Source organism: Rhincodon typus, chromosome 18 (genome assembly GCF_021869965.1).
Source record: "Rhincodon typus isolate 14 chromosome 18, sRhiTyp1.1, whole genome shotgun sequence".
Taxonomy (NCBI): domain Eukaryota; kingdom Metazoa; phylum Chordata; class Chondrichthyes; order Orectolobiformes; family Rhincodontidae; genus Rhincodon; species Rhincodon typus.
In genome coordinates, this window is record NC_063349.1 from 24,315,023 (window position 1) to 24,332,385 (window position 17,363).

The 17,363-nt window shown below is 41.7% G+C and overlaps 2 protein-coding genes across 2 annotated transcripts in view; one reads left to right on the forward strand and one right to left on the reverse strand.

Moving 5' to 3' along the window:
• Positions 1-704, reverse strand: part of dennd11 (DENN domain containing 11) — a 28,410-nt gene extending 27,706 nt beyond the window's left edge. Inside the window, exon 1 of the mRNA XM_048607879.1 lies at positions 155-704. Coding sequence (XP_048463836.1) covers positions 155-555 — 401 coding nt within the window. The 5' untranslated portion in view covers positions 556-704. The remainder of the gene's footprint in view (positions 1-154) is intronic.
• A 6,158-nt stretch (positions 705-6,862) lies between these two features.
• On the forward strand, positions 6,863-16,633 carry stmp1 (short transmembrane mitochondrial protein 1). Its single transcript, XM_020534081.2, has 3 exons — positions 6,863-7,401; positions 12,674-12,727; positions 16,087-16,633. The coding sequence occupies exons 1-3, from the start codon at positions 7,270-7,272 to the stop codon at positions 16,165-16,167; spliced, it is 267 nt and encodes an 88-aa protein (XP_020389670.2). The 5' UTR covers positions 6,863-7,269; the 3' UTR covers positions 16,168-16,633.
• Positions 16,634-17,363: the final 730 nt, after the last annotated feature.

Sequence of the window (17,363 nt, forward strand, 5' to 3'; positions counted from 1 at the left end):
GAAGGGTCCAGACCCGAAACGTCAGCTTTCCTGCTCCTCTGATGCTGCCTGGCCTGCTGTGTTCAACCAGCTCTACACCTTGTCAACAACTCAAAAGTCTTTTTTGTGACAAAAAATATCACTTAATAGAACCAAAATAGAGAATAAACTCAACCCTTGAGTACTACCACCTCCACCTCCACCTCCATCTCCATCTCCATCTCCATCTCCTGGTACCACGGATACCCCGCCATCTTCCCCTACATCCCGCAGCCATTTTAATTGCGGAAACAGTATGAGAACTACAGCTGTTGGGAGACCGCTCTCACCTGCTCTAGTGTCGAAAGTTACCACAAACACGGCCACCACTTGCTCCTCCTCTTCCTGCTGCTGAGCTCCTGGAGCCGCGGCCACATCTCTCTCCGGGTCCGATCCCGGGTTCCAGCTGTCGGCAGCTCCGCGCGGTGAGGCCGCTGATCCAGCTCCGTTCCCAGGAGCCGGGCTGGAGCCATCCCAAGGAGAGAATGTGACGGCGGGACCTTCCTCGTACTCGAGCAGCGGGGCGCGGTCTGCCATCCCAACGGCAGAACTCAGCTGCGCTCAAAGAACTACTCAAGCTCACTCCGAAGTGTCGACTCGCCACAGGTGCTGGAGAAACCGGAAACTACTGTTGGGAACCGGACATGGCATCAGGCTGGTGGAACCAGATATGCGCCATCTTGAGAAGGTCAATATGTGACCTCTTGCTAAAGAAGGATAGGAAGTCTCAGTTTGAAGTTTTCCTGCTTTGTTTCTGGGTCTGAAATGCTCTTTCTAGTAATTATTGCAGGTTACAATTTCTTTGATTGGAGTATTGTTATTGGCTATGTTCACAATGTTAAAAAAGCTACATTTATTCAGCATTTTTCATAACTTAAGAATGTAGTACAAAGCTAACAAAGTACAGATGTATTCACTGCTGCAATTAAGAAATGTTGTAATGAAGGAAATGTGAAGCCAAATTGCACGCAACAAAGGACAATGTAATAATATGTTTTTGTACCATTGATAAGCATTGAATATCGGGCAGAATCTCTTTTATATCTGGCCCCAAAAAGGGCCTCAGTTTAACTGCTCATTTGAAAGACTTCACTTCAGATAGTGCAACGCTCCCACAGCCTTGATTTTTATACTCAAGCCCTGGAATGAAAGTTGAGTATACAACCTTTGGACTCAGTGGCAAAAGAACTGGTCACACGCTGATGTGACTATTGGGACACGTTGATTCTGCTTTAGGTATTGTGGAGAGACACCTACATTTCAAGTTGTTGAAAATGGGATCTAGACTCCACTGTTGTATAGCCTGAGACAAGGTAAAAGAACTCCATGGATGGAAATTTGATAATTTCTCGCCATGTTTTAGAGTTAATTTAGGCTATATTGCATTGTATTATGCTTCTATACCTAATAAAGCGGAGGTAATCATAAACATTATCAACATAAAAATTCAAAGGTTGTGAATGTTTGAACAACTAGATCAAGTTATTGTTTTAATTAATGTAACAGTAACAGACATGCCAGCTACACTAGTACGTATATCAAAAGAGAAACTCTTAAAAATCGTAAGGTATAAAATCATGAGTTGCTTTTTCTTCAAATATAATTTCACATAGATTGGCATGTTAGCAAAAAAAATTTGTTTGTATCTTATTTAACCCCTAACTAGTCAGATTTACAAAAATACAGTATTTATTACATCTAAAAATGCTTTACAAAGATCTTTTTAAAAATCCTACTCGTTGTGCATTCAGTCTCAAAGGTTATGTTTACCTGGTTAGTATTTGTAGTTTGTAGAATTGCTAATTGAGGTCGGTTTCTGAGAAATATTCAATTTTGATTGACATCTCTGAAGCCCAAAGACTCCAGCACGGTGTTAGCATTATTTTTGTTAGTTTATAAATCCCTTCTCTTTGTACTGCTATATGTTCAATAATGTTCTTCATGGCAGGGAGTCAACACTTTCAATCTACATGTGATTACAGCTCCAGTCCTGTACAAATAGCTGACTGCAAATGCTCCCAGGTCAACCAGATGTGGGGAATAACTAATAATGTTAAAATGATTAAGTTGCTATTAATACTACCTACTTTGTGATGGAAATTTATTGTAATTGAGCAACAGGTTTAGCCATAAAGCAAAAGAGATAGCAGGTAAATTCATTGAGAAGTAATTATTTCAATTAACAGCTTGCTGCTTCGGACCAGAAGGGAAAAGCTTTGCACAGAGACTAAAATTATTTCTTAAACTTTCTAGCTTAGTCTTCCTAACTAACCACATTGTTAAACATAGACATTATAAAACACAAAACATATGAAATGTAAATTTAATAAATATCTCAAAATGCCAAGAGAACTACGTAGTATCTAGATAACAGTAACAAGACCATTATTATTTGGAACTGGTTAGATCCTAGGCTGTTATGTCTATGGTCCAAAGTCAAAATCTCATTCCTTACTTACAAATTAGTTAATGATTAATTTACCCCACCCTGACTTCCTGATTTTGAACACACCTCTTTCTGAAAAAGAAACTAAAGGGTCCAGACCCGAAACGTCAGCTTTCCTGTTCCTCTGATGCTGCTTGGCCTGCTGTGTTCATTCAGCTCTACACCTTGTTATCTCAGATTCTCCAGCATCGGCAGTTCCCGCTATCTCTGAAACAAAAATGTATTTCTTTTTGCAGAGATTCACTTTAAAGAAACATTTTTTGGTCAATTAGTTCTAAGGCAAAAAGGATGGGCTTTGAGATATTCATATGGCTGTCAACCTTATGTTCTGGTGCACAAAGACAAATGTTACTAAATACATGCAGTTGTCACTGGAACCTTTATATGATTCAGTGTTTGTGAAAAATCGACCAAATCTTTCGGAGGTTTCTGAAGTGAGAGCGGCTGTACCAAGACTCCAGGTATCACACTGGACCTCCTTCCAGAAAGAGAAAATCTGACTGGGAAGCACCATTCCTTCAGCAGGCTGGTTACTACTGACTCCAACTAACATCCAAAGCAGATACTGACAGTCATAAATTGAGGCAGGGTGTCTCGACTAAACCAGCAACTATCAAAAGACATGACAACTAAGAAATGAGAGACAACAAGGTGCAGAGCTGGATGAACACAGCAGGCCAAGTAGCATCATAGGAGCAGGAAGGCTGACGTTTCGGGCCTAGACCCTTCATCAGAAATGGGGGAGGGGAAGGGGGTTCTGAAATAAATAGGGAGAGAGGGGGAGGCTTTCCGGAGGGAGGAGGGTAACTTCTTCAGGCTAGGCATCCTTAGAAGAAATGCCTTGTTTAAAAAAAAGTCCTTTTCATTGACCTTTTGATCTTAAATACAAAATCAAGGAATGCACAATCCTTCCAGCTCAAGTCTATAAAAATGATTAAATATGAAGCCTGAAGAATGCTTTCAAACCCTGCAAATCCCTATTCAGTTTCTTCCTCCTATGACAAACAGCCTTGCCTTCAAAAACTTGTTCATGAATTTCTTCTTTCACTGTGTTTTTGAATCCCTCGATATATCCTGCAGAGACATGAATTAATGATCAGATGAGCCTCTGAGGTAAGCCATCATGTCACTGTGACGCCAAGTCATGTACGAATGTATGACGAAGAATTTAGACCCTATACATCCCAAAGCAGTTGCTACGAAGCCTAAACAACATGAACAATGTAATAATAAATGTTGTTTAACAGTAATCTAGAAGGCTGGCCTGGGCTGGTATGAAGACTTAAGGGACACACATTAGAACACAATACATAACCTGTTCATTTCTCTTCTATTTTCCTTAAGCTATGTTCTATCTATCCTCTCCTTTCTCCTGTGTTCTGCATAGTAAACAAATACAGTTACTATGTTGTGCAATGTAAATATAGATGCTACAATCCATGATGTAATACAGATTCTGCAAGCTGAGAACAAATCTCCTAAGCATTCCTAAATAAAATGTAACCTTACTTATGATCTTGCAAGAAGCTTGTGAAATATCAGTATTTTTAATAGACCTCTTTGCAAACCTATCTTTTGAAGTTTGCTAATTGATAGGCTGTACTCTTCCATGACTGATAACAATAACCATTCATTGATTGAAGTCTCTCATCCCTGTAATTTTGTGGAAGTGTTAAGAATAAGAGGGCACAGATTTAAAATAATTGACAAAAGAAAAAGGTGATACAAGGATAACATTTTTCATGCAGCAAATGATCAGGGCAGTGCCTCGGAACATGGTACAATCATTCAAAAATAAATTAGACGTGTATGAGGAAAGGAACAAAGTACATGGTTATGGGGAAAAGGCAAGAGAATGACACTAAGTGAAATATTCCGAGACAGAACAGGCTGAATGGCCTTCTGTGTTGTATTAGTTTTGTGATTTTATGATCATTCTTGGATATCTTTTCTGCAACCTCTTGAAATCAATTAAAAATGAATATGCTGGATACTGTTTCAAATAAGTCAAGTAAAAACAAACTACAGGAAAATTAATATAATTGTTAATTTTAACAGTCATTCTGTACTGGTTGTGGAAATACTGCTAAGAATATAGTTGAGGCCTTATATGTCCTTTGATTAAACCACCACCAAGATCTTATAAAAGTCAATGGTTTCCTAACTAATAACATGAAGGAAAACGTTTCCATTCCATTGACAGTCTGCTACTGAGATAACAAGGTGTAGAGCTAGATGAACACAGCAGGCCAAGCAGCATCAGAGGAGCAGGAAGGCTGATGTTTCAGGCCTAGACCCTTCTTCAGAAATGGGGGAGGGCAGGGGAAGGGGGTTCTGAAATAAATAGGGGGAGGCGGATAGAAAATGGATAGAGGAGAAGATATGTGGAGAGGAGACAGACAGGTCAAAGAGGTGAGGATGGAGCCAGTAAAGGTGAGTGTAGGTGGAGAGTTAGGGAGGAGATAGGTCAGTCCAGGGAGGACGGACAGGTCAAGGGGGCGGGATGAGACTGGTAGGTAGGAGATGGGGGTGGGGCTTGAGGTGGGAGGAGGGGATAGGTGGGAGGAAGGACAGGTTAGGGAGGCGGGGATGAGCTGGGCTGGTTTTGGGATGCAGTAGGAGGAGGGGAGATTTTGAAGCTTGTGAAGTCCACATTGATACCATTGGGCTGCAGGGTTCCCAAGCAGAATATGAGTTGCTGTTTCTGCACTGCAGGAGGCCCAGGATGGACATGTCGTCTGAGGAATGGGAGGGGGAGTTGAAATGGTTCGCGACTGGGAGGTGCAGTTGTTTAGTGCGAACCAGGAACAGCGGATGCAGTATACCACGTTAGCAGATGTGCAGGTGAACATCTGTTTGATGTGGAAAGTCTTCTTGGGGCCTGGGAAGGGGGTGAGGGGGGAGGTGTGGGGCAGGTGTAACACTTCCTGTGGTTGCAGGGAAAAGTGCTGGGTGTGGTGGGGCTGGAGGGGAGTGTGGAGTGGACACGAGAGCCACGGAGAGAGTGGTCCCTCTGGAAAGCAGATAAGGGTGGGGAGTGAAAAATGTCTTTGGTAATGGGGTCGGATTGCAGATGGCAGAAGTGTTGGAGGATGATGCGTTGGATCCGGAGGTTGGTGGGATGGTACGTGAGGACGAGGGGGATTCTGTTTTGGTTGTTATTGCGGGGAGGGGGTGTGAGGGATGAGTTGTGGGAAATGATGGAGACATGGTCGAGGGTGTTCTCGACCACTGGGGGGGGGGAAGTTGCGGTCCTTGAAAAACGAGGACATCTGAGATGTACGGGAGTGGAATGCCTCATCCTGGGAGCAGATGCGGCGGAGGCGAAGGAATTGGGAAAAGGGGATGGCATTTTTGCAGGAAGGTGGGTGGGAGGAGGTGTATTCTAGGTAGCTGTGGGAGTCGGTGGGCTTGAAATGGATATCGGTTTCTAGGTGGTTGCCAGAGATGGAAACAGAGAGGTCCAGGAAGGAGAGAGAGGTATTAGAGATGGTCCAAGTGAACTTAAGGTTGGGGTGGAAGATGTTGGTGAAGCTCCTCCACTCCCATACATCTCAGATGTCCTCGTTTTTCAAGGACCGCAACATCCCCCCCCCCCGTGGTCGAGAACGCCCTCGACCGTGTCTCCCGCATTTCCCGCACCTCATCCCTCACACACCCTCCCCGCAATAACAACCAAAACAGAATCCCCCTCGTCCTCACGTACCATCCCACCAACCTCCGGATCCAACGCATCATCCTCCAACACTTCCGCCATCTACAATCCGACCCCATTACCAAAGACATTTTTCCCTCCCCACCCTTATCTGCTTTCCGGAGGGACCACTCTCTCCGGGACTCCCTTGTCCGCTCCACACTCCCCTCCAGCCCCACTACACCCAGCACTTTTCCCTGCAACCGCAGGAAGTGCTACACCTGCCCCATCCCTCCTCCCTCACCCCCATCCCATGCCCTAAGAAGACTTTCCACATCAAGCAGATGTTCACCTGCACATCTGCTAATGTGGTATACTGCATCTGCTGTTCCCGTTGTGGCCTCCTCTACAGCGGGGAAACCAAGCGGAGGCTCGGGGACTGCTTTGCAGAACACCTACGCTCGGTTTGCACTAAACAACTGCACCTCCCAGTCGCGAACCATTTCAACTCCCCCTCCCATTCCTCACTCGACATGTCCATCCTGGGCCTCCCGCAGTGCCACAACGATGCCACCCGAAGGTTGCAGGAACAGCAACTCATATTCCGCTTGGGAACCCTGCAGCGCAATGGTATCAACGTGGACTTGACAAGCTTCAAAATCTCCCCTCCCCCTACCGCATCCCAAAACCAGCCCAGCTCATCCCCGCCTCCCTAACCTGTTCTTCCTCCCACCTATCCCCTCCTCCCACCTCAAGCCCCACCCCCATCTCCTTCCGACTAACCTCATCCCGCCCCCTTGACCTGTCTGTCCTCCCTGGACTGACCTATCCCCTCCCTAACTCCCCACCTACACTCACCTTTACTGGCTCCATCCCCGCCTCTTTGACCTGTTTGTTTCCTCTCCACCTATCTTCTCCTCTATCCATCTTCTATCCACCTCCCACTCTCTCCCTATTTATTTCAGAACCCCCTTCCCCTCCCCCATTTCTGATGAAGGGTCTAGGCCCGAAACGTTAACCTTCCTGCTTGGCCTGCTGTGTTCATCCAGCTCTACACCTCGTTATCTCAGACTCTCCAGCATCAGCAGTTCCTGCTATCTCTGAGACAGTCTGCTACTGCTCCACTTGCCTGGACAGGGATCTACGGAACAGAAGCTATGACCTTTACAACATGGCGGCGCTGCGATCCCGCCTGTGCGGGGTGAGGGCGCGCCTGCGCACTGCTGTGTTGTGCTGTCCGGGATCGGTGGAAGTGGGTGCAGGTATTGAGGCCGGTGTAGAGAACACGATGTTCCAGTTCCTGGTGAGTGAGTGAGGGAGTGGAAACGGGAAGTGTGACTTTCCTGAACTGAAGCCGCTCTGAGCGAGTGTCCGCGTTGGGCTCGGGCTGCGGCCTCCGCTAACTTCCGCCGGAGTTTTCCCCAAGACTGGCTGGTTGCTAATGATGGGCGTTAGCTGCTCCTTTCTCCCTGTTCAGGCAGGCTGCTGCTGCTAGTTGTATATGGAGCTTCCTATTTGGTATAGGTAGGAACTTCTGTTAGTATCATGGCTCTGTGTGGTTCACTTGGTTTCAGGGAATTAGAAGCATTTCCTCTAGGCATTGTCTTTGAATGGGATACTAAATTTTATCCACTTGTTGCTTCATGTTCATGTCAATTATTCTGGCATCTAAGGTTTTGGAGTAGATCTGTATTCTGGCATCATTCAAACACAACTTACTTGTTTCTTCCTGCAGCCTAAAGTGGATTTATTCCTTTTAACCAAAATATTCTTTATTTGTAATGTATAATAGTACATGGCTTGATCGTTCAAAGTTGACATTGTATAAAATATCAGTTTGTTTCAGTTGTTCTACATTTGCAATTACAGTTACTATATACAATATTAATTACATGCCAGAAATACAACTTGAGTTTTATGTGGTTATAGCCCCTCTGTGTACTATGATAAAAGGGTCTTATGATGGTCTTTCTTAGTTGTCCCTTTTGAGAAGCAGTCCCCAGCTTCAGTGTGTGTCTTGGTACGTGGCCTAGGACTTTGCAATGTGCCAGGCTGCAATACTGAAGTGTTGACAGTATTTTGCGTTGGAAGATTGATGTTTGTTGATGGATATATTTGACCATAATACCAAATATCCTCCTTGTGCTTTTTCAAAAGAGTGTGGGTGGTATGATGTATCCATAGACTTGATCTCTGAAAGGCAGCATCTTTGACAGTCTACAGCTCTCTAAGTGTTTCTCTGAAATGTTAGTCTAGAACTTTGTGCACGAGTGTTTGAAGTGTGACTTCCTGAAACAGGCATGAGTGCTACCAACTTAAATGGAACAAACTGAAATAAATCTGATGAATGATGCAGAACATTAAAAAAATGAAAACTGAAAATGCAGGCAAAAGACAGCAAATTTGGTAATATTGCTGGAGATGGAGTTTACATTTTCAGATCATGAATTTTCATTAGAACTCTTCTGACCCAATAATCTGATTGCTGGTAACCCTCCATTTCATGGCTTCTGCCATTCCCTGACCTTCAGTCATTACGGATTCTTGATCTTCCCAAACCTGCTAGTCCCCCTGCTTGTTTCATGGAGGGTGGGGGGGGGGGCTTTGATGCAGAAAAACACCTTTTGACCGTAAGTCAATGAGGTGGTGATTGTAAGTATTCGTCATTTAGATTATTTTCTGTGCCTTTTTTATTCACTCATGGGATATGGTCATCGCTGGTCATCCGCTATGGTAGAGACTGGCCCATCTCATGTTGAAACGTGCCTTTGCAAAGAATGTCTGGAGAGAGATACAATAGTGTTCGTAGAGGTTCATTCTGAGCAGCTGTGTGACATGGGACTTTGTGCTTTATGGACTATTGCCAGGGTGAACCTAATTTTTTTTTAAAAGCTGGTGACTAAAGTAAAGGACAAGGGGAACATGTACGGATGCTCTGGACTTGTAGAAGACTTTTAATAAAGTGCTTCACTTTACCTAAAATTCAAACTCCACAAACTGAAGGCAAATTATTGACGTGGTAGGAAATTGGCTAGGCCTCATGACACAGAAGAGAGATAATGGGCAGGTCCTATAATTAGTGGGATGTGACTCTGAATATCCTGTAAAGATCCACATTTGGACCTCAAATATTTGTTGTATTTATTAATGTTTTAGATGGGTGAGAATGTCATATATCCAAATGTGCCAATGACACAAAAATAGGCAACGTTGTAAACAGCATAGCTGGGCATTAAGTGAAGGGGGAAATGGATAGAACAGGACAAAGGTGAAATGCTCAAAACAGTGGAGGTCCAAAGATATTTGCCGTAAAGGTACCAAATATCACTGAAATTTCACAAATAGGTGGACAAAATAATCTAAATGATGAATACTAACCTTTTATGCATAGAGACTTGCAATGCCAGGTGATAGAAACCATACTTCAGCTGTATAAAGTCCTGAGGTTGTTGACTTGCTCGCCGAGCTGGCTTGTTCTCGTTCAGACGTTTCGTCATCATCAGTGGAGCCTCCGATGAAGCGATATTATTCTACTCCGCTTGGAATTTATACTGTCTGGCCCGTTATGGTGAGTAGTGTAATTTCCGGTTTTGATCTGTATGGGTTTGTATATGGAGTCCAATTCTATATGTTTCTATATTCTATGTTCCTTAATATCGGTACACTCAGACAATGAAGGCCATCGGTTTAATTGGGACAAGGTAACCATAGTAGCTCAAGCCAAACGTAGATACGCACGGGCGTTCCTACAGGCATGGTTCTCCACCCGTAATGCAATCAACAAACATATAGAATCGGACACTGTATACAAACCCATACAGATCAAAATCGGAAATGACGCTACTCACCACAACGGACCAGATTGTATAAATTCCAAGCGGAGTAGAATAACATCGCTTCATTGGAGGCTCCACTGATGATGTCACCTATCATGGTGATGAAAGGACTGAGCGTGAACAAGCCAGCTCGGTGAGCAAGTCAACAACCTCACCCACAACCCAAACTACAGATCTTTTGCCAAAACTGTATAAAGTCCTGGTTAGATCATACCTGGAGCAGTTCTGGGCACCACATTATAGGAGAGATATATTGATCTTTGAGAGATTTACCAGAATGATACTTTAATTTCCGAGAGTTAAATTAGGAGGAGCTATCACATAAACTAGGGTTGCAATCCCTGGAGTATAGATGACAAGGGATGACGTGATCAAATGTTTCAAGATATTTGGAATACTGATAAAGTAGAAGGGAACTATTTCTGCTGGGTTGGAAGTCTAGATGGTTATGCAATGATTAAAGACAGAACCTTTTTTAAGAGTGAAGTTAGGAAACACTTCCTATGCGTGATAAATTTTCGGAAGTTAGTTGTTTAACAGTTTAGTCCCATTGCAGGGTCAAACAAAAGAAGGAGTTAGTTGAAGAGTGAGTTTGGAGAGGGCTTGCAGAAGTGAGGCAGGGAAATGATAAATTTTGGCAGACTGATTCCTGTATAGCTCCTGAGGTTTGAGGTGATGGCCAAGCAAATAGGATAGAATACAATCATCAGAGTTTAGGACAGGATAGATCATAAATAGGGCAGCAAGGAAAGGGGTAAAGAGTATTTAAAACTGGAAGTAAACACAATATGTGTATAGATAAATGGGCAGATGGTAGGGATAAAGGCTGGCAACGTTGGATGTATAAATTAACAGCTTTTGACAGTGTTTAAGTATATTGAAAGGGTTTGGTTAGCCCAGTGGGCTGGTCAACTTGTTTGCAATGCAGAGTGACTCCAATAGCTTGGATTCAATTCCTGCACTGACTGAGTGAAGTATTGCCCTTCTTAAAATCTCCCCTCATCTGAGGCATGGTGACCCTCGGGCAGTTGTCTGCGATGAAGAGTCTAGGCCCGAAACGTCAGAATTCCTGCTCATATGATGCTGCTTGGCCTGCTGTATTCATCCAGCTCTACACCTTGTTATCTGAGATACTCCAGCATCTGCAGTTCCTACTATCTCCGAGCAGTTCTGTGGTCTGGTTAGACTGTGGTGACTTTGTCTTTCAGTTTATTGGAAAACAAAGGTTACCGTGGATCAACCCACTTCACCTGCAACGGCAAGATATACAGGCAAATCAACAGAACACCTATAGGATAACCGATGTCAGGATTAATAGCGGAAGCTGTAATGCAAAGACTGGAATGGACAGCACTTCCCACCATCCAACCAAAATTATGGATCCATTATGCAGATGACACTTTTGTGATTATCAAACACTGTCTAAACTGGAAGAAACACATCTACTCATAACCAACATCCTCACCGACATAAAATTCACCAGGGAAGAGGAGAACAACTACAGACTTCCCTTCCTGCACGTAATGTTCAAATGTATGGCCAGTGGTGGGCTCCAGACCAGCATACACGGGAAGGTCACCCATACGGATCAGGTACTCCACTACAATAGCAGTCATCCAATACCAGCAAATGGAGCTGCATGAGAACTCTGTTCAAGCGAGCCGCAACACTCTGCAGCACCCCAGAGCTATGCAAAGCCGACGAAGAATACATATGCAGCGTTTCTAGAAACAACAGTTACCCAAAAAGCGTAGTCTGTCGATATCTACACAACAAGAAGACCCACCATGTCAAGAGACACTAGTCACCCTTCCATACATTAAGGACGTATCTGAAATGACCACCAGATTATTCCGCCCCCTATGAATCATGGTAGCCCACAAACTAACAGCTACTGATGAGAATAAAGGATCTGATCGGCACAACTAACAGAACCAACGTTATTTACAAGATACCATGCAAAGACTGCCAAACACATTACATAGGGCACACCGGAAGAAAACTAGCCATCCGGATTCACGAACACCAACTAGCTATCAAGAGACATGACCAACTATCACTCATTTCAATACACATGGACAAAGAGGAACACCAATTTGACTGGGACAACATAGTCATCCTTGGACAAGCCAAGAAAAGACATGCATGAGAATTCCTGGAGGCCTGAAACTCAAACTGGAACTCCATTAACAAACTCCATTAACCCCACATACAAATAGAGACTAGGACTTAAGACCAACTAAGAAACAAATCCGCAAGTGATGCCACCCACCCCTGCAAACCAAGACCCACAAATAGTAAGCGGGACAGAACACCGATGCTTCACCAGAGGCGCACTGATGATGTTAGCTAGCATGGTGGCGAACAAAATTACCAGCTCGCCGAGCAAGTCAACAAGCACGTCAACAACCCGAGCTACAAATCTTCTCAAAAACTTTAACGCTTGTAGTGTCATTAGCCACTAGGGCTGGGGCAGCTTCAGTGCTCATTATTACAGAAGGAACAGTGGAGTTTTTTTTTACATAATCCCGTACGTCTTTTTACAGCACTGTCAAAAGTTAACTTGGGAAACTTCACTTCCCACTAATTTCAATTCTAGATGCGTGAAATATCATGCTCCATTTAACTATTCACGTATGCACAGACATGCTCAGATGGTTTAATGTTCTATCCTATAAAAGGTATTATTTATGAACGTCTGTTCTAATAACTTGTCTGTTAATATATTTTCTATTTCAGGTAGGATTTACTTTTGGGAATCTAGTGGGAATGTATCTGGCACAAAACTATCAGGTATGTTTATGAAAAAGAATTGCTGCATTCCAGGGATAATTTTACATAAGTCAGGATATTTGATCAAAGGGCAGAATGCTAATGTGTTATGGTTCTTATATTTCTATAATATTCTAATCCACTGTTCGAAATTTATGAAATCATTCAAGCAGATGTTGTGTAACTGGTTTGTTTCACTTCCATTTCCTATTGGTTTTTCGTTTCACAATCTTTTTTGAAGATAATGGCATGAAGATAACCTGATGCGCTGTGATGTACTCTTGACTACCTTTAAATAATGTTCTTTGTGTGAACTGTTTTCTTGTCCTATTTTCTGTTGTTTTAACATCTATATTATTTGTAGCAACTGCACAATCAAGTGCTTGTCTTTAATTAGTTCGTTACAATATTCAACATGAGAGCTCAGTTGCAGCAAATAATAATTCTGTTTGATATGATTATTTATTGGGATCATGATTCACTGTTAAACTTGGTATACAGCTTTACTATTTCAGCCTGACTATAGCAAACAGTGGTTTGATTCAAACACTTTTTTTTTAAACTTTTGATCTGTACATTTCATTCATACCAATATTAAGTTACAATTGATTAAAAGACACCCTGCAAACTTAAGGTAACATGGAACCAAGAGGAACTTGTGTTTCCCTCCGCCTCTTCCAAACATTCTGTTAACGTGCATTTTAATGACTTTATTACTTTTAAACAGCAATCAAACAACATGGTCCAAACCTTTTAGACATAGATGGGAATTTTCCCATATTTTTTCAGCTCTCGTCCTTTGCAAAACATTCCTGTTCAGAAAGGAAAGCTTTTGACCCATTGAATGCTGATCTCACAAATGGAGATACATGGGTGGTAATGAACCCTTATTCCCAAATTGTAGGTGTATAAGAATGAATGCGCAAGTTTCTGTCCTCAGTGGTACGTCTAATATAGCTCAGTTTTTGTTCCTGTTTACCCCATCTGACTGATTATATATAATCTCAAGTATTTTTAAAAGTTAATTTTTTGTTCGTTGTACAATAATATAGTGGTCTTAGGTTCCTGGCATATTGTTAATGTGTGCAAGTTATATTTGTTCACAAATGGCTACAAGTCAGTAAAGCAATGACAAGAATACTAATATGACAAGGTGATTCAGGTCCTACAGTGGTAATATATGCAGGCTGAGAAATTTACAGCTTTCTATACTGGATGCCCTTGATGTAGTTAGGTAGCCTGTAACTCCTGAATCTTGATCCACAGGACTACCAGGCTAAGAAATTGAGATTTTTCATTAGAGTTTCCATGCAAAATTTGAGTTCTTCTCAAACAAATAATTTAAATATCACTTTGAAGGTAATGAATTTTAAGAAATATGATTGGTTGCTTAAAGTTAAGAGAGGGCAGCTTGCTTCCTAAATTCACTGAAGTCTTTGTTCCAGAGTATCTAACCTTCTCGTAATTAATATTAGTTAACTGAAGGAACAGTTGATCCACAGGATGCAGCTTGTCCAAAGAAAAGGAAGAAAATTGATCTTGCTGCCACTACTCAAAACGAAGATACACTTTACAACAGGGAAAGAAGATATACAGAAAGTACTCAAGTTTTAAAGTGGCAGGCATTGAGTAAAATTATAAAGTTATCCCCATTGCTCTAACATCAATATTTTAGGCCATTCACAGGTACTTGTTCATGGTAGATTTTTGTTGAATAACTTACTGATAGAGGACAAAATCAACACACCTTTGATGTATGGGCCTTTTGGGATACCACCAGCAAAAAGCAGCCCCAATGTTATGAAGTTGTGTCGAGTAATCATGAATTGGAAGGCAGAAAGCTAGAATTTGTTTGCAGAAGTAGGAGGAAGAAGAGTGCATGGTTCCCTTAAGAAGTAAAGTGCTCTTGTAAGCTGTGTCTGTATGTAGCTGAAGATGTACAGCCAGTTCTCAAATTGAAACATACATCAATTGGCTGTGTGATTGGAAACCTTAGGCTTGTTTTGATGTTTTGGCAACTAGCTGGAATTGGCCAATTAATTTAAACCAAGCACTTAACGATTGAAAGCCAATTGAATTTAAATCTGATGGCTTTGACAACCTCGGACCAATGCTATTGTAAGAAAATTGATATGTCATCCAAGGTATATAAAGAGAGGGTGTTTGAAAATTGGTGAGAGAGCGACCTGCCATCTGAGAAATAAGCATATAGCTCTCACAAGAAATCACTAAGCTGTCTAAGAAAGCACCATAAAATGTACCACGGCACTTCTAGCTAAGAATCCTCACAGAAGATTTCACAGAAAAAAAAATCCCTGACAGCTGGATCAGCAGAAGAAATGTGTTTATGACTTGAGAACAACAGAAGAAAGCTGTGTGGACTTTGAGAACAAAGTTTTAATTTATTTTCTTATTACTTGGGTTTATATAATTGGGACTTGTGTTTATTGGAACAGCATACCAATAGAATTTAGTTCAGTTAGGGAATAGTTAGTAGTTAAGGGAAAAACTGTTCAGTTTGTTAGTAATTCTGTTAATTTGTTCACTGTGAGGATTAAATAAATAAATTGTTGCTTGTTACTTTTAAAGTGAATGTCAGGGATTTTCTTTCATTTTAACCTCCCCTTCTCTGTAACACCCATGTAGACACAGATTCTCTATAAATAGATACTTGAATCCAAATGGTCTGGACATTCTATATGTTCTGAAGTGAGAGACATAAATGCTGTATCCACTCAATAGGATGCGGATGCACTTGCATTTGGTTAGCAGTATTATCTTTGGGACTTCTGTCTGTAATGTGACCTGAAGTCTGTAGTACCAGTGAAGTCACCTGCCTGTGGTGGTAACTGCCCCAGAGCATTAAAGTGGATGACAAAATGGTGAGTACCTCAAGCATGTGATTGTGAGACTGTTGTGTGAAATCCGTAACACGAACATTTATTTTGAATTTGGAGCTTTTTCTCTTGTGCCATGGGCTTGTGCTTCACAGTGCAGTTCCCTGAAAGAAAGTTTAAACATGTAACTCACTGTTCATTATACAGGCATATACATGGATAGTTCTTGAGATCTGATTAGAGTTGAAACTTTGTAACTGAAGTAATTTTGCACCCATCTTGGGTTTAGATATTTTTATTACCATAATTCAAATATTGGTAAAAATCAACAAATATCATTAGCTAACATGCTTTACTCCAGTAAGATGTTATGTCCTTTTCATTGGTAATGACTTTGTAAAATCGTATCTTTAACATCCTTGGAGGCAGAATCTGTAGGCTAAACTATTTAAGGTCATTTTTTGGGTTTCCTTGCCAGGTTTTCAACTATGTTTATTTAGAATGGAAGAAAGTTTATGCCCAAATGTATTGTTCTGTTTTTAGATTCCAAATATCTATAAGAAGTTTGAAGAATTCAAGAAGGATGCAGAAACCCGAAGAAAACCACCAAATGATCGATCCTGATGTTCACAACCCACAGATAAAATTGGGATATCCACATTCAATCACAAGCACTATATGGACTGGGTGCAATAAGTAACAAACTGTATTGGGTCCATTTAAGTACTATTTATTTAGTACTAATTAAGCATCAGTATACTCATTCTGAGTCACCAGTATTTATATTACCGCTGACCTATTGTTTTACTATGTTTGATCCAGTTGGAATTTAAAACTGCTTGTATTTGTATAGCCACTTTAATATTTGATGGGATGTCAATTTTAGTTAATGGAATTTAAATTGTGACTGAAGGTTTGTGCTAAAAACCATTGATGACAACATAAAATCTATGTTGACTCTGATATCCTGCTCTTTGTATTCAAATTGTAATTAATTATAACACACTGTTCTCAAAATACAGAGTCACTGGCAGTGTAACAATGTATTTCAGCATTGACATTCTTTAAATTTACCTTGCATAAAAAGTAATGCGCTGCTTGTGTGTGAGATAAGTAGAAAATTCTATCATTGGTTAAGAAATCTTGAATTGATCTTAATGATGACCATGAAACTGTTGTTGGAAAAACCCATAAGTGTTTCATCATGCCGTTTTGGGAAGGAAATTTGACACTCTCACCCATTCTGGCCTATGTGACTCTAGGCTCAGAGCAGACTCTTAACTGCCTTCTGAAATGGCTTAGTGAGCTACTCGATTTGTAACAATTGTTACAAAAAGTCTCAAAAAAGAAATGAAATCAGTTTACCTATCAACGTCCTAGGCACTAGACGTGACAATGGCAAATACAGCCCTGTTGCCTTGTAAAGTCCTTATCATTAACATCTGCGAGCTAGTGCCAAAATTGGGAGAGCTGTCTCACAGTAGTCAAGCAACAGCCTGAAATAGTCGTTCTCATGGAATCATACCTTGCAGACAGTGCCCCAGACACCACTCCAACCATTCATGGGTATGTCCTGTTCCACCGGCAGCTAGTATAGTGGTATACAGTTAGGAAGGAGTAGTCTGAAAGTCTTCAATATTGATTCTGGACATCATGAAGTCTCATGGCACCAGGTCAGACATGGACAAGGAAACCACCTACTGATTATTATGTACCAACCTCCTTCAGCTAATAAATCAGTGCTCCTCCATGTTCAACCTCACTTAGAGGAAGCACTGAGGGTGACAAGGGTAAAAAGATACTCTGTGGGGGGGGGGGGG